General features: G+C 31.7%; 1 protein-coding gene across 3 annotated transcripts in view; it reads left to right on the top strand.

The window, feature by feature from the left end:
• Positions 1-19162, top strand: part of alpha-Man-Ia (alpha-Mannosidase class I a) — a 297026-nt gene that overhangs the window by 251641 nt on the left and 26223 nt on the right. For all 3 annotated transcript variants that reach the window (XM_015320422.2, XM_015320431.2, XM_015320452.2), the window contains one exon: positions 11529-11744. In XM_015320422.2, the coding sequence (XP_015175908.1) occupies positions 11529-11744 (216 nt within the window). The remainder of the gene's footprint in view (positions 1-11528; positions 11745-19162) is intronic.

Below are 19162 nucleotides of genomic sequence, written 5' to 3'. Positions count from 1 at the left end.
AGTTCTGTGTTTTACGATTTCCATATAAAAGAATGTCGTGACCGAAATAAAATTTCATAACTTTAAATAAACTTCATTCGTCCTCGGTATTGTCTTACAAATAAATAATTTTTATTTAGAAACGTTAAAATATCGATAAATAATTCTATTTGAACAAAAAGTAGAAAAAGTATTTTATTAATATTATTATTATTGACGTTTATGATTTATAATATTTATACATATATATTTTGTTTTCTAAAAGAGATAATTTTTTAGAAATATATTTCATATATTTGTTTAATTCAATTTAAAAATATAAAAATCTCGTATTAATATAACTATTATCATTAATTTATTACTTATTTAATATTAATATTAAAATCTTATATTGATATCATTATCTGTTTCACAAAATTTTGTTTTTTAGTTTTTTTTAAATTTGAAAAATATATTTCATATATTAGCAAAATCCAAATTAAAAATATGAAAGAATGTCGTAGTAGATAAGAAAAAAAAATGATTAATAAATCGATTTTTGCCGATTCTACGAACGTGCCAAGGTAAACTAAGATAATAGCGTAATTAACTTAATTTACGATCTCCAATTTCCACTTATTGTTAGATGGGAATTCAATGGACATTCGTTCTTCCTTTCCTACATTTATGATATTCTCTCTCTCTCTCTCTCTCTCTCTCTTCCTTCCTAATTTTTTGTTCTTTTTTCCTTCTTTTTACTTCCCTCGCAGTCTTCGTGTCGTTATTTTACTCGTCGCAAGGAGACGACCGGCTGAGTCGTTCGTTTCTTGCTTGAAAATTATAGTTCGCTACGCGTCCTTCCTCCTTCGAAGAATGATTTAAGCGTTTGCCGAGTCAACAGAATTAATCGCAACGTCGATCCTGAAAAGACGAATAAGAAATGCTCCTCGATGTTTCGAGTTCTTGCTTTAACTCGTGTCACCCAGAAGCACGCGCCTTTCAAGAACATTTTCTTTCTTATCAAAATTCGATTAAATAAAACTACGATGATAATAAAAGGAACGTCTTCGAAGACGTTTTATTATCGAAATTTTTATGATTGAGAAAGTAAGAACAAAAAATTATTCTCTTTCTATCCTTTAATTCATATTTTACTCCTCTGAAAAATGTTCATTTCTTTTTTATACTTTCCTTAACTTGAATTTATCGAAGTCATTAATAAAGAAATCGTTGTTAAATAAACGTCAGAAATTTATTTAAATTTTTTTCTTTTTTTAATAAATTAATCTTCTCTATCTCTCTCTCTCTCTCTCTCTCTCTCTCTCTCTCTCTCTCTCTCTCTCTCTCTCTCTGATATCATTGAATTAAAAAATTCATTCGAATTAATAAAATAGAATTATATTCAATAGTTACAATTTATCAAACTACCAGGTATATATTAATTAATATGAACTAAGTATTTAAATTTTGAATTTGCATTTAATAAATATGCATCATTAAATTCATTTCTTTCGATTTCATTGATGTACGAAAACAGATCGTATAAAAAGAAAATTATTCATAAAATTAATTAAAGAAAATTTGTCATAATTTCAAAATATAATAAAGTGTATATCTTTAATTTTATATTTTTACTTTATGTTTTATTTAATAAATTAGTTAGAACTAATCGTACAAATAAATAAAAGAATCGTGAATACTATGAAAGAAAGTTGAATAAAAGAAAATGATTCTTCTTTCTCGAAAATTGCGTACGATTGACTTTAACTTGTACTATAAAACTTACATAGGTTGTATTCAATTAAAAGGACGATATTGCGCGAATTCGCACGAAACTTTTACTTTTCATTGTGACAAAGAGTAGACGGAAATTAAAAGGGGATCCTAAGGGTGGAAAAAGAAATTGACGCGAGAGTCTTTTGTGTTTGTCCATTGGTTCCAGTATATCGATATTCGAGTATGGGCCAGGAAAGAGGGAATGGGAGTATCGAGGATGTGGTAGTAGTTACTGTAACATTGATGGTGGTGTTTGAACCATAAAGAAAAGAACCGATGGTAAAAACCGATTGCAAGCTTGGGATTAATGAAAGAACACAGAGAATTCGACGTTAGGAATTTCGAGAATGAGTCTTTTGTCATACGAGTTTAAATCAAAAAAGGAATCAAAAAATGACAAAAGAAATGACCAATGACAATCAACTTTGAAATGAAATAAAAATAAAGAACAAAAAAAAGTAAGTGCAATTTTCGTGTATAAAAAAATTAAGTAAATTACGAGTAATTTTTATAACGTGAATGTTTTATAAAAAGCAAAAAAAGAACAAATAAATGGCAATTAACTTTCAAAAGACAAAAAAGAAATTGTAAAAAAGAATTTGTCGTACGAATTCAAAGAGTAAAATAAAGCGAATAACGATGAAACTAATTGTAAGAAGAAATGTATAAAGTATAAGTTAAAAAACGAAAAATACAGAATGACAAAAAAATATAAAACAAATCAATCGGTTCGTTAGCTTTTAAAGTTACATCCCCAGTCATCTATTTTCCCGTTTCATTAAATAAAAAATCACTCGTATAATTTACTTATCGCAGAGGTGGCGAAATCTTTCTTTCTTTCTTTTTTTCATCGATCGAAGAAAAACAGATTAATTTGGATAACGAAGCGATCAAATTCGAATGGCTGAGGATGGGGTAGGTGGGAAGGGAGTGGAATGTTCAAGAGGAATAAAATAAAAGATGGAAATGTAATTCTTTGAGAAGATTTTATTCTTTAACGGAATAGCTAACATAGTTAATTCCGATAGTATAGAAGAACAATGATGAATTGCATTGCTTTTGACATGGGGATGTTTTACAACAATGTATATTTTCAATAACGATAAGAATTCGTGTAATTACTTTAATAAAAAGTATTAAAATGAATATCTATGATGATTAAGGAAGATAGGGAGGGGGATGGGACGCTGGGTGGTAGTAGTTGGAATCCAAATTGCAAAGTAAAAGAAAAATCTTCGAGAGATAACGAGTCAATCACATTAAAGGTAGTACTTCAAGATTTCTATTTTGAAACAACGACCTATTTCATCCCTTTTTGTTAACGACGTACTTTATTCTCTCATTTTATTTATTTATTTGTTTAGTTCTTTCTCTTTCTCTAATTTCTCTAGTAAAATCTTATCTCTCGTTGTATATTTCCATCGAAATAACTATAAGAACATTAATAATAAATACATGACATCGTTGAGATTTTTACTCCCATTCTTAACAATCTACAATCAATCGTCATTTCGTAATTAAAAATTACTGCGATTGCTGTTAGATTTTCGAGATCTGTTCAAATATATAAATATATATATAAGTAAAATATCTATTCTTGTGATCTTAATTTTCGTAAAACTTCGATTAACAATTTGTTAATATCCTAAAAGTTACGATTAAAGATATACCACGGTAAGACGTTAAGTTTGTAAGTTTTACGAAGGGTAAGCCATTAAAACTGCGGCAAAGAGTGTCAACTGAATTTTACGATATTTTTTCTCTTTTCTTTTCTTCTTCTTCTTTTTCTTCTTCTTCTTCTTTTCCTTTTTTTTTCTTGTGTTATATTCTTTTTTCTTTTCCATCTTTTCGTACTCCGAAGAAACTTTCAGTCCATGGAGATCATAAATTTCTTTACGTCTTATGTGTTTCTGATGAGTGACTCGTAACGTTCTTTTGCAATCTCATAAAGCCATCTTGTTTTAACTTTTAAAAAGAAAAAGGAAAGAAAAGCAACAACAACAATAACAACAACTATTACAATAGTTTGAACAAGTTTCTTCGACGTTTGCTGTAATGTCATTAACGTAATCGAAACTATGTCACATCAACATAGTTTTTTCTTTCTCTCTCTCTCTCTCTCTCTCCCCCTCTCTCTAAAACATTTTGCAATTACGAATCGCAATGCAGGATGAGAGCTGTGCATACTAATCGACACACCTTTTGTTCCCATTAGTAACATTGGGTTAAATGGCGTTTCTAGTTATTATTGTTAATCGATATAACGATCCTTCGAGTCTAGGGAATTGCAATGTCACGAACTTGTTCGTGTCTAAGCGTAATTAAAAAGGGGGCAAAAATAAATGATTCATTACGATCCCTTAATTATTAATGTTTAAAAAGCACTTAACGCGTTACACCACCTAGACGATCGATAAAACTAACATAAGTAGAACATTCTTTTTTGACACAGCTTTCAAATAGCATTGTACACACGTGCACGCACACGCACTCCCCTTCCCGCGAACGTATGTCTGCAAAGTAGACTAAATTGTGTCGTAGAAAATTTCATTCAAATAATCTGACCTTTAAAAATAAATGAACGATATCTAGGTCTCAATTAGTTAACTTATATATTCATATACGTCATGTCAATGATTATTGTTCGAGTAGATTTTTATTCGTTAGCACTAGTTTCTTCGTATAGTAGTCATTGAACGCTTATGACACATATACAATTATATAATGATTCACACTAATTGTAAGATACGATCAGATAATTTGAAATACTTATAAGATATACCGATCAAAAAGTTACTAGAAACATCATTTATTTTCTTTTTTTTTTTTTTAAATTCTAATAACGAACCCTAATTATGAATAATAATTATTATAACGATGATGGTAATAAGAGAAAAATAGAAGAATAGAAAAGAAAAATCAATGATTAATTTAAATCAGGATTTTCCTTATCTCGCTAATAATAGAAGATATTTCAAGGATAGAATTTAGTTTCGTTGCATCGTTAGTCAAAATTTACCACAAATTACCAACTTCCAAAAATGTTAGAAGATACAAAAAAAAAGAGTAGAACGTTAGACTCGTGGTAACTGGAGTGAATCGATGCTTTGTTCGGTGCATTCATGTTTACACCTAAATCGTAGTGTTATCTAGAAGATAGAACGTTGAAAGTAAGTGCTTATACACCACCATCACGTACATACACTAACCACGAAGATTATCTTAATGACACTGGTCATTTACTCGGCGATCATCATGTAAATTTCAAATTCTAAGCAAACGCATTTTCTCACTGAATTTCTATTTGTTTTCTATTTCTAGTTTGCCTTTAAATTAAAATCATCGGGATATTGAAAATGAAAAATAAAAATTTATCTAACCGTGAAGTTGAAAAACATACAATTATAATATATAAAAGATATCTTAATTATATTTTGCAAGTTCGTTAGAACTGGTCATGATTGCTGCTGCTTGGTTACCGGTTCAAGTTATTTCAAGATCTCATTGCGAAAGCAATGGCGCCGACACGACCATTTTCTTAACGAGAATAAAATTAGCTTGCTAACGCTTAATACTTCGTCTTCTTTTTATTCGCGGAAAAGAACGTGGGCGATTAGTATCTATCTCGGTAATCATTCTTGACCTCGTTACCAACAAGACGGTTAATCCGTGATCTTGAAACTGATCGGTCAAATGGATCTTGAAAGGACAACAAAAAAATGAAGTAGACAAAAAATTACCAAGTAACGTTTATGTACTATTTAACTTGACATTTTAGTCGAATAAATTAGCTTCAAAGTTATTCGCGTATAATTATAACTTCGTTCACAAGAATCAAGAAAAATAAAAGAAAAAAAGAAATAAAGAAAAGAAAAGAAAAAGATAAGGAAAAATAAATGGTAAAATGGCTTGAAGAAATCTCTCGATCGTTGCATTACCTTCACAGCGTAGTCTCTTCCACTCGGATTACCATTTCCAGCTCCTCGAATCCTTTCTCCATTGAATCGTAGTAGTAGAGCACCATCCTAAGTAGGGAAAGAGAGAGAGAGAGAGAAAAGGAGTAGGTACTGTTGAAGGACGACGTCGGCAAGGAAGACAAAGTCGTATTGTCTATCGATGCTTGGTGTGCTAACAAGACAATGACATGGCGGTTCCTTTTAACAAACTAGAAAGAGAAAGAAAGAGAGAAAGATATGTTGGAAGCAGCAGCAGCATCAGCACCAGCAGCAGTAGCAGCAGTTTCAAGAACAGGAACAGGAGCAACGAAGAAAAAGAAGAAAAATAAGAGAGAACTCTCTGGCACCATTCGATGCCGTCTTTCATTGAAGGTCAGAGAATAGATTTGGTGTGGGCGAGGGAAACCTGCTGGAGAAGGTTGTGGAACATCGTTGGCACCGGCTCCCACTTAGCGGAGATTAATTCACGCTATTAGCCCCTCGATGGCACAATGCACGACTCGCCTAACAATAATAAACAAAGCCATAATTATGGTAAGCCGGCTGGAGTAGCCTGAAGCAACGGCATCCGTGTAGGATTCTCTCGACCGGCTCCTCGACCTTAACCTCTCTCTCTCTCTCTCTCACTCTCTCTCTCTCTTCCTCCTCCTCCTTTCCCCTTCTCTTATTCGTTCTCGCTTCCTGTCTGCATGAGCCAGATATCCAGGAGCGTTTCTACCTAAGCTCCTTGCACTTGGTGCACAATAGGGAGACGCAAGGTGTCGGTGTGTATGTGTAAATATTTCTACATATGTATATGTGTGTGTATATGAGTATAATGTGTGTGTATATGTGTATAGGTCTACGCAAATTCCTCCTAAGGCACTCTCCAACAGCGAATTTTGTACGTTGAAAAGAGTAAGAGAGAGAAAAAGAGAAAAAGAGAGAAAGAAAAAGAAAAAGAGACAGTCCCATAGTGTCGTGGCTCTCACGCCCTGCCAGGCTCCAGACTGAACCCTCTAAGCCCAGTGCCAGTCCAATCCTTTTGTACGCAAGGAAAAAAAAAATACAAGAGCTTGCTGAGACAGGAATTTATAGTGTATCCTGGCGCCCACCGGTGCAACACACCAACACGTTCAACAACCATTCTTAAACTCTTCCATCAGTACCATGTTCTTGGTCCCAGTATGTCCAGAGTGAATCCTCGAAAATCCTTTATGAACACGTTATACTTACTCTTTTACCTTCTTTCTTTTTCCTCTTTCGTTAACAAGATTTTCACATTTTCGAGACACGTAATCTTAGGGTAGAGAGTAGTAGAAAATATTTACTAAATTTAATGTTGATATATACATATATATTTAGGTCTTATGAAGTAAGCGATTGGACTACATCAACGCTTGAAGGAGAACGTTATCGTTGCCAGTTTTTCTTGCTCGCTAAGCGGAAAATTACCTTCAACTTGCTCCTTTTGCAAAAGACGTTTATACATTTTCCCTAGATCTACATATATATTATATATTTTATATATATATATATATATATATATATATATATATATATATATATATATGTATATACATATATAATATATAGACTATATTACTACGTGTGTATTATACATAGCGAACGGTTCCCTGAGGATCATCCGGTGCATCGAGGCGCGAGCCCGACTTCACGGCAGGACGCGTCCAATTATAGGCGTCCATTCGTTACGTGATCTCATTAAATCCCAAGAATCTCGAATTTCGATCCAACGAACCATCGCTCATCCTGGAACGCGTCCACGTTGATAATTCCAAAATTATCCTTCCGTTTTTGACAATAAGCAAGAATCATTTAACCTTTGATTCCAGAGAAATTCTTTAATCGATTAATGTTAAAATATGAAATGGATTTTGATTCAAAATTGAATGGTATATCAATGGAGACAGGAAGTCTTTGATAAATTATTCAATCATCGAAAATAATGTTAGGAAGTTGAATGCTCTTTTAATACAAATTAGGAAGAATGGATTTATTTGTTCATTAGACAATTTAGATATTCACAATGAATTAAATCATTCTATTGAAATCAATAACATTTCAATTTTTAATTTATTTAAGCATTCAAATATAAAGCAAATAACTTTGAATTAATTTGATTGATATTTAAACTGAAATTAGGATAATAAACAAAAAGTAGAGAGAGAGAGAGAGAGAGAGAGAAATAATCATGTTTTTCTATGTATTTTCCAATAAATTTATTTGTTTTCTTTTTTTAACTTTACAATCAAAGCAATCCCACTCCTCACCCTTTATTCTATTTCTATTTACTTTTCTCTCTTTATATTTTTTCTTTCTTTATTTTTTTAAAACTTTTCCTGTGTGTTATTAATGAAAATTCAGGATACGGCCAATTTGGAAATATATCTTCCCGTTTTCAATTTTCAAGGATCATAGTTCGCAACAGAGTTCGACGGTACTTTCAACTCTCGCTCGCACTATTCGTCCCAACGAAATTTTCCATTCGAGCACTCGAGTGTCCTCAGCATTGGTCTCGAAAAAAACCACCAACATAGTCGGTCGTTGGGTCGGTCATTCTGTTGGTTGGGTAGTTGGTTGGTTGGTTGGTTGGTTGGTTGGTTGGTTGGTTGGTTGGTTGGTTAGCTGGTCGGTTGGTTGTGGTGGTGATGTGCACTGGTACAGATTAATTCGTGTCAAAGCTAGTCCAACTGGAAATCGTATTTCTCCTATTGTATTATTTCTCTGTTGAATTCGACTCCCAAAAATCTCCAATAGATAAGCTTGATAAATCTGCTTCTTTTAGGATTTCCTCGATGTGAATAGAATAAAATGAGGAATTTAATTGGATACCTTGGTATAATATAATATAAATACAAACAAAATCAGTGTTTTCTAATCTTCCCACGAATCACTTTACAAAATTGCCTGTAAATTGTAGGAAAAAGGAAACACGTGAAAAAAAAAGAAACAAACGGGGACTAATTGTAAGAAAAAGTGACTAACGTGAGAAGACTTTTAAAGAAAGGAAGAAAGTTAGCGCGCGAAAATGGCGCCAGCAAATGGCGAATAATTGAGTGAAGCCACACGTCCTCTACGTAAGCTTTACTTCCATCTCTTTTTTCTTCATATACTTTCTCACTGTCTTTCGCTGTCTCTCACTTTCTCTCTCTCTCTCTCTCTCTCTCTCTCTCTTTCTCTTTCTCTTCATCCTTAGTCCCCGGTCTCTGACACCGAGGCTAATGGTTTAATCCTAACATGGATGTTAACCAGATTACCGACCGAGGGCCGCTCGTGCGGCGAACATTTACCGTGGTTTCTACGAACAAATTAGCCGCGATTACATGGATAATGGTGGAAGGGTTGATAGCCACGATGCACGAGCACCGAAGCAAACCTGACACGTCGAAGCTGCCTACAATTTCCAATGTTCTCGTCCTGAGTGATAACATCCTCACAATCGACTCAAATCTTTTTCATTTCAAATTTTCATTCCTATACCTGACAAGAAACTACTTTATCGTTCTAATTTTAATTTTTGACAAAAATTGAAAAACAAATGTTTAATTAATACAAACATTATTACTACGAACGTTCATTAAATTTTATTTGAAGATTTGTCCACGATACTCGATAAAATAAATTCAAATTAATATTGTTAGAATTTTTTTTATCATCGCTTTGTACTCATTTCAATTCGATATCTAATAAGTTTCCGATAATTCAAACATCTCTAGTACAGTACTTCAAATGTTCTTTTAGTCAGAATTCTTTCCACGGCACTCGAAATAATAAATTCAAACTCGTCATAACAAATTTTGATCACCACTTTGTACTTACTTTTCATTCCATTACAACCTGAGATAAGAATGAGAGAAAGATATAAAACTACATTTCTTTGATTTTTATTCCAATCTCTCAAGAAGATGGCAAAAGAGTAAAAATATCACGGCTTCTGCCGTTAGCACTGTGGACGAATAAAAGTGGTTGGTTATTATATTGCCCTTAAATTATGCCGTCATAAAAACACGATGAGGGTGCCGTGACCGAAGGTATCCTCAACAAATGGAACAAAAAGTCATAAGGGGAACAAAAAATAATATTACACGGATGGTGGCTAGTAACAAAAAAAAAGTCACTCAACTTTCTTCCTTACACTTTTCACCATTATTTTGAACAAATTTTCATTGATATTATTATTACTTTGTAAGATATTATCTTGATGACATCGATATTATTCTTGTAAATAACAATTTCTACAAAACTTCTTAAACAATTTTAAAATCCATCCACACCAACACTCTCATTTTCGCGAATCATCTCAGATTTATATTACAAGAAGGTAAAAGTCGAATAGGTGTATGGTTTAACTTTCTTTTCAAGTCTCCCTTTTCTCTCTTATTGTTAGTATCGTTATTTTCGTTGTCTTTTCTTCATACCCATTTCGTAGCTTCGAAATAAAACAAATTCTCATTTCCTGAGTTTCTCAAGTAACTCGAGGAAAAGTCTTCAAGAAGAAACGAACTTCATTTCGCACGGAATGAAGTCATCTACCTCTGATGGCTATGTAAGAGTGTGAGAAAGAATGAGAGAAAGAGAGAAAGAGAGAGAAAGAACGAAACGGAGATAGAAAAAGATTCGCGGTTTAGAAAGAAGATAAACGTAGGAACGAACAACCTCAGGACGGAAGTGGAATTTCTTCTTTTTCTTCTTCTACTTCTTTTTCTTTTTCTTCTTCTTCTTCTTCTGCTTCTTCTTCTTCTGCGTATATATTGTTTATTTTATATTATTTTTTTTTTGTCTACGTCTCCTCATCGTTTTTGTTTTTTTCTTCAGTGTGTTGAGGAGAAACGAAAGGACTTGAAACATTCCGCGGGTGAGTCTCTCTTACGAGACAAACCGTGCTGTCTTTTTCTCTCTCTCTTGGTTAAAACACTCACTACAAGTTTCTTTTTCTTGCTTCTTTCTACTTTCCATCCCCACGCCCCTCTTTCTCGTTTCCCCTCCTCTGACATAGAATAGGCCTCGTGGGCAATTATCATCACAGAATACCACCGGTTACCGCTAGGAACAACAACGACTCTCCCATGAAACACCTGGAATATCCACGATCCTTAACGATCCTTTTGCTAGCTTCCTTACGAGCTACCGCTAAGTGATACACTCTTTTCTTTTCGACTTTTCCAAGAAATCCGTGAAACCGTCTTCTCTCTCTTTCTTCTTGGGTGGTCCTTTACCCAAAAAATATCTCTTATTAAAGAAACCTGAATTTCAACTACTGAACTTCTACCAAATGTTTATTCTTTTGTCATTTATTTACAAATAAATTTCTATCATTTCGATGAGAAACAATTTGATTTCATATTTTGTTTTATTTTAAAACCTGATATATGTGAATAAAAGTAAATAACAAATATATCGTTTTAAAAACGTCTTAGGTTAGTTTAAATAAAATGAAATAAGTAAAAAGGAATGGAACATGAAATGACGAGGACGACGACGATTATGGGCGAATATAAGTCCGATTAGGAAAAAACAAACACAAAAACAACAAAAAATATACTAAATAAAAATAAAAATAGGAGAAATGAAAGATACAAAAAAAAATATAATAGACAACAAGACGACAATCTTGGCAAGGTCCTAATCGTTTCCAAGATTTCCTCGACTAGTTTTTCGTTCAAAGGAAAGAAAAAAAAACTATTGCCCTCTCTCCCCATCCCTCTTTGCCTCTTTTTCTCTCTTTGTTTCTTTCTTTCTTTCTTATATTTTATCCCCCCCTCCCCTTCCTTCTCTTTTTCCCTGTTTTCTCGATCAAAAGCATACCACTTGAACGTTTATTTCTGCCCTGTCCAGATGATGAAGCACGGTTGGGACAATTACGTGAGGTACGCCTGGGGGAAAAACGAGCTAAGGCCGATCACGAAGAAGGGCCACAGCGCCAGTATCTTCGGCACGTCCACGATGGGTGCGACCATAGTCGATGGTCTGGATACCCTTTACATCATGGGTTTGCACGATGAGTTCAAGCAAGGCAGGGATTGGATTGCCGAGAACCTGGATTTCGATATTGTGAGTATCATTTTTGCTTCCCTACTTATGTTACACTTTTTTTTATTTTACTTCCTTTCTTTTCTTTTCTTTTTTTTTTTCCTTATTTTTCTCTGGTCAAGTTGAAGTGAATTTCATCCAGGTAGCTTTCGAAAAGATTGCCTTCGAAAATGGATTCTTTTCATGTTGCACACTAGCACGATATGTTTTAAACTGCTTTCGACGGCACCGTTTCTCTCAAGGAAAACGATCTCACGACATGAAAGCTCATGATATAATACATCGTTGTTTCGTGTTTTATCAAATGTAAAAATATTGTTTTCAAGAATTATTTATTATCTTTCTAAATTTTATATTCTAATCTAGACAATGAGATTAAGATCATAGAATTGATTATATTTGTCGTTTTGATCAATAGTAACGTTATCAATTTCTTTTATTTTGTGTTTGAAAAATCTGAAATTAGGTAATACCATAGTTAAAAAAATTAGACTCACATCGCCCCAGTTCATATTAATATATACATAATTTTAATTTCTAAGTGAATGCATAATACAAATAATTTTTTTTTTTATTATTCCTATAATAGTTTAGACAAAATTTAAGAAAAAATATAAATAATACATCACTCACAATTTGTATTCTTTTGTTAGTTTTTATATAAAAATATAGAATTAGATAATATCATATTTAAAAAAAAAAAAAATTAAATTCACCACTGCTCATATTACAACCTATCAAATCATAATCTCTTAAAGAAATACATCATTAAAATATTTTCTACTATTCGTAATAATAGTTTAGAAAAAAATAAAGAAAGAATCGATTAACATTAATTTTAAACGGTTAGAGAGAAAGAAAATGTATAAACATCTATAAACACTGGAACAATGTTTATAAAATCAACATACATATTATATACAACATATGACCGTGTATGTGTATATGTGTATGTGTATACTTCGAAAGAAGCCAAAAGCAATTTCGTCTCGTGTCAACTTTTCGTAGAGTTTGGCGTCGTACCTTCGATACATCGTGCGTCGAATCCAACCTTTGCAAATCCCGATGGAACGAACATACGTATGGTGTACACGGTATGTAAGAACGGAAAGACTTCTTCTTCTTCTCTTTATTTTTCTTCTACATAGGCCGATACGAAAAGGCCGTGTAGAAAAAGGATAAAGGGAAGAAAGGTGTCGAAGGAAACCATCTAGCACATTTTGCACCGTAAAGAAGCACGGAAATGTGTTTGCTCAAAAGTCGCGACTTCGAGGGCAAACCTTTTCGATTTTCTCACAGCATGAACCAACTACTAGATTTGATATAAGAAAAAAGGGAAAAAGAGAAAGAGAAAGAGAGAGAGAGAGAAAAAAAATGACATCATTTTTATAGAACAGCATGATCGTAACAAGAACTTTAGATAAATTTCGATGTTAAATTTTTCTTCGAAAATATTATTATCTTACTTTTGTATAATACTTTATCGTTCAATTAATTTAATATCGATGTTAATCAATAATAATTTAATTTATCATCGATGTAGTAAATAGGCCAACAACGTTTAAGTGATTTTCGATATCAATTAAATTCTATTTTTCGAACATTTTTAATCTAATAATCGTTTTAAATTGTAATATATTTTCTAAACGATAATGAAATAGAATTTTGATAAATATGAACGAACAAAAAATTGTTGGGCCTATCCTATGCAATGTATAGATAATATCTTATAATATAGATAACCGTGAGAATATCGTTTAATATAAATTAAAAATCAGCGTATCCTTGAGGGGGAAAAAAACACATAGCGAAACTGTCGAGCAGGATAAAAAGTAGGTCGAGAATTTCGAGAACGCAAACCTGATTTCTACGTTCTTTTTTCGTACTTTAAAAATCGTTTTCTCTCTCGGCGCGTTCCACTTTTTTGATCGTGTTATAAATAAAATCTGTACTCATCTATTTATCGAAAAAAAGGGTGAGAGAGAGAGAGAGAGAGAAAAGAGAGAGAGAAGAAAAGTATTCAAAAGCAAAATCATTTACACGATCGATAAAATGATCATCTAATATTATTTTCTATATCATACAATTATAAATTTTAAATTATTCGCTCTATCAATCAGCAAGACAACAAGAATCAATAAAAAAAAAAAAAAACAATGAAAAATACGCAGTTAAAAAATTACGTATGAATTACCTTAATTGTATCAACGCTTAAAAAAAAAAAAAAAAAAAAAAAAAAAAAAAAAAAAAAGAAAAGAAAAAAAAAAGAATAATTTAACTCTGATTAAGATATTATATTATAAATTGATCGATATGTAAATCAATGTCTGCGTGTATTTCTCTAGCAGGAACCTAAACTGCGAATAAACTTTAGCTATGGCATTTTCCTTGCTGGCAGTTCCATAAGTAGCAGACTGGAAACTTAGCTTGGTTTATCCGAACTTAGGTAACAGGGTGGCATACAGAGTTGGTGTGTTCGACGGTGTTGAAAGTTTTGGTAGGGAGTAGAAGTATGAGAAGGATGGAAGACAGGACTGAGAAGAGGGTTTGAGAGTGCAACGAAAGCTCGAGTCCTAACACCTCAGTTGAGTTTTCTGTCCCTCTCTCTCTCTCTCTCTCTCTCTATTACTCTCGTTTTCTCTTTCTCACTCTTACGTTGTATTAAGGCGAATTTCTAAGTGGATAACTTGCCGTATTAGCCAACCGTGTGGCACCTTTCCTCACGTTAACCGGCCTGTCACACCTGCCAGAATCTCTGCCCACCGTTCTGTTCGTTTTAGTTTGCCCACGAATACGATTCTCTCTTACTCTCTTTACTCTTCGCCTATCCTAGAAACTTTGCAAACACGATTTTCGAATTTAACACCCAACCAACTGCTGAACGTTTTGTTATTAGACTTTACGTTAATGGGATTATAAAGATCTCAAAAGTGTTTCTAGAAAATCGTACGTATTAATTTATCTCCCTTATTATATACTTCTCTTTATTTATTTTTATTTTCGTGTTTTTTTATTTCTATACATACTTTTATTATTTCTGCTTATTTTTTATCGAATTATAGAAATGATATATAATTGATATGTTTAAAAAAAAAAAATAATACAAATACTGGAGTACTCTGTCAAATTAATATTCCTTTTTCCTTTTTTTTTTCATAATAGATCCAAGTGATGTTTTAATTATGAATGCTTTTGGTTCTTTTATATATATATATATATATATTTTTCATTAATTTCTTGAGCTATATTAACGTTAATATTTCCTTCAGCGTTTTTCAAACGTTAAGAGAGGCCAAGGACTCTCGCACAAAGGAACGCAATTCTGCTTGAAATATACGTTCAAGTTATTGCAAGAAGGATCACTCGCGATTAATCGCCTAGAAAGATTAGAAAGTTCCGGTAAAAGTATTTTTTATGATGTTGGAAAAATACCGGGGAGCTATAAGGCCGGCATTTTTTCCCTACGTTCAAGCTAAAATCGCCTTTCATTGTCGGCAATACCAACTTGAAAAGGTAACAAAAAAATTACGTCAGCTAAATTCCATTCGATTTTTTTTTTATTTTCTTCAGACCTCACTCCCCAGGACCCACCTATTTTTTTTTTTTGCCCCATTCAAAGCAAAACCACAAAATTTTTATCGATAAAAAAATTGTTCTTCTTCCTCTTCTTTTCTATTATATTTCGAACGTATAAAAATAATTTTTCATTTTATTTTTGTGTTCTATTAAAATTTCGAGCAATTGAGAATACAATTTTTCTTGTTTATCAATCAACCGTCAGTATTATGATTTATAAAGTAAAAAAAGTTACCATGATTTTGTTACCAACAAGGCGAGAATCGAAGGTATTTTCTGTTCGAGTTTCTATAAACGCGTTCCCGATTCCAAAGGCCGATAACTTTGCCACAAAGGGATTCAACTGCTAAGAAAGTTAAACGAGAAAGGGCCCATCATGTTATACAAAAATGAAATCTTGTCGCAATTTAAAAAAGAAACAAGAAAAGAAAGAACACACACACAAACAAACATCAGAAGTAACAAAACTGAATGGGTTAAAACAAAAATCATAATCGTCTTATCAGAATGAACAATAATAGATTGCAAAAATATTTAATAATAGTTTTTTTTGTTTTTTTTTTTTGTAAATTGAGAAAATTTACGATATCCTTCGGAAGTAATTTTCTTAATACACTTTTATAAATTAGACGAAAATTTTCTAAAAAAAAAAAAAAATCGACTAAACGATTTTGCTTTATCTCACTTCTCCCTTGTGAATATCATTGATCGTTGTTGTGGTGCACATGAATAAATGAAATGAAATGAAATAAAATAAAATAAAATAAAAAAAGGAACATACTACACAAGTTCTCAGAAAGAAGAATCGATCGAGCCCGCGTATTTCGTAGTAATACTTATTTGAAAAAAGGTGAACCAAGAAGGAACGTCCCAGACGCATTTATAATACTCCCGTGCATTTAAGGTTCTACTCCTCCTTATATGCGTTTTGTAAAACGTGCACGTTCAGACACCCAGAATGTTTCTTTTTACTTTTTTTGTTTGTTTGTTATTTTTTATTATTTCTCTTTTTGCTTCTTAACATTCGTTATGATTTTTTTTCCTTTGTGCGGTTCGAACTCGAGATGCCTAAAACCATTGCGCACGAGTATCAAAACGTTTACTATATTTTAGAAAAATTGTATATTAACATTATTCTCATAATTAAATGTACTTTATGAATTATATAGTCTTAATTACTTTTCCTTTTACAAATTTGAGTGGTCTGTTTCCTATTTTGCGTTTCTGTATTATTAAATTGTATAAATTTAAAAAAATATATATATTAATTATTGCGTCATTCGAAATATAATAAAATTAGTATCTTTTGATTGAACCTAAACGATATAATAGTATAGTAAAGAAATAGGATATAATATTATTATTATAATGCAATATGTAATCAATTAAAATTTGACATTATTCATAATACGTATAATTATTATAATATATTTAATACCAACATAAACAAATATTTTATATATTTTAAATATCATTTTTAAATTATGCGATTCTTCGAAAAAGATGACCACTCATAATTCTGGTCTTTTTACCCTCTCATGCGAGTCACTTTGGAATTAGCAAATTAATTATGCTCTTTCATTCGCACCGTCATTTTTTATTTCCTTACGATACCATATAGTCTCTCTCTTTCTCTCTTTTTAATTCCTAATTTTGTATGTCTTTTCCACGAACATAAAAATGTAAAACAGAAGTTATTTCATTTTTTTTTTTTGCTTTGAATATACTTTTGCACATTACTCACTCGAATGTTGTTCGTCGTTCATAATGTTTCTCTCCCCCTCTTTTCCTCATCATTATTTTTTTAAATCATGTAAAACCGATCATCCATCATTAAAAAAATATCAAAAAAAACTCAAACATACTTTTATTTCTCGATTATATCCATTTCGAATTTTGAAACTAACAAAGTGAAGAAGAAGAAGAAGAAGAAACATAAGTAAGGTATGAAAAAGCATCATGTAGCGAACTTTCTCTCTTGCGTTTTGAAAGATGACGAATCCGTACTTATGTGCCTGAAATTCCGAGATATAGAGCAGGAAAGAGAAAAGAAAAGAAAATCCTTCGGGAAAAAGTGAACGAGGAATAAATACGCTCGCGTAAGTATTCTCTTTTAACGTAAAAAAGAAAACTGAAAAAAACCGTACAAAAAAGTAAAAAAGTAACAAGAACAAAAAAAGAAATAAATGAGGAAGGAAAGCCTTCAATAACGAAGGAAAACTTATTAAAGTAAATGAAAGTTTAAATGGGCGGCGATGTGGAATTGCGAAAACGAAAAAAGGAAAAAAGTCAAAAAGCGGGTATACCCTTTGAAGACCGAAAAAAATATTGGGAAACTATCGTTGATTTAATCATCATAATTCAACCTGCTAAAAGTGATTTATTTTCTTAATTTATATTATTCTTTTTTTTATCCTCTTTTCACTCATTGTTAAGTTATTATATTTTCACTTATTAATTAACTAACGATGCTACTAACGATCGGTCAACAACAACAACAAAATAACGAAAAATAATCCTAAAAATTAATTATTATTATTATATTATTATTATGAATTATAATGAACCCGCTGCGAAGTTATGGAATAAGAATAAGCCGTATTTTCGTCCCTGCTTGTGATAAAATGGAAGAAAACCCATAAAAGTAAAAAAACAAAATACTAATAATGATAATTAACAAAAATAACTATAGACAGACAAAAAAAATATCTATACCGTGGCATTAAATTGGTTACAACTCTGTAAATGCTATATTAAATAATTCCAATAAGAAAGTTGACAAAATATTTGAAAAAATAATAATATAATGGTAATTATTAAAGTGAGAATAATAATAATAATTAAAAAGAAATTCATTTTATCTTTTTCATTGATTTTAGATGAAAGAAATATTGAAAAATATTCAAACAAATATTTGTATCCCCATATATCCCCATACCCATAATGTATTTATTATTTTCGTTTTGTTTAGTAAATCAGTTTCTCTCCGGTCGTTACAGGATGAACGTCAAAGCCAAACGATAAACTCTAGCTTCAGTTTTGTTCCTTTTTAACTTGCTTTTGTATTAAGAGAGAAAGAGAAAGAGAGAGAAAATTTATACAATATCTAATTATAACTTAATTAATTTAATTAGTAACAAAAAAGTATCTTTTGCTAATTAGTGTAAGGTTTTTTTTTATGACAAAAAAAGACTTTGAAAAGAATATTCCTTTTGCATTTGTTGATATTACAAACGTTTCTAAAACAATAAATCAATGGGGAAACATATAATATGTAATTTTGATAAAAAGAAAAATATTTAAAAATCGTTTGATGATAAACTTTTTCGGAAAAACATTATTTTTATCTTATTATTTCAATTAAATTAAACACTTGCAATAATACGCAACGAAGAGAGTTAACAAACTTTGATAATAATGATAAGGAGCTACAAAAAAATATACATGTATATATATATATATATATATATATATATACATTTTCTAATTATTTGATAAAAAGAGATTGTTTAGAAGATTAATCGGTTTAATTCGATTAAAACTTATCTCGTCGAATACGTTGAAAAAGAAATGATTTATATGTAATGATAAAGAACTCGATCAAGATCGTGAACATAGTCGATCGTATATCAAAAGGATCGATGTTTCGTCCTGGTTCGTGATTGGTAGTGATCGTGTTGTATACATTGGAGGCTGAGTAGGTAGATCGCGTGTTAAAAGGAGGAAACTAGAATAAAGGAAGGAGGGAAGGAAGGAAGGAAGGAAGGAAGGAAGGAAGGAAGGAAGGAAGGAAATGGGACGAGAATAGGAGATCTACGAAGCAATCGGTTATGCCACTCCTGAGCCTCGCTTAACAGATACCA

The sequence above is a fragment of the Polistes dominula genome, unplaced genomic scaffold, assembly GCF_049000335.1.
Source record: "Polistes dominula isolate Pdom_NZ unplaced genomic scaffold, Pdom_raw_medaka contig_33, whole genome shotgun sequence".
In the NCBI taxonomy this organism is placed as follows: Eukaryota; Metazoa; Arthropoda; class Insecta; order Hymenoptera; family Vespidae; genus Polistes; species Polistes dominula.
The sequence above is the reverse complement of the archived record's forward strand: the minus strand, read 5'-3'. Positions and strand labels throughout refer to the sequence as shown.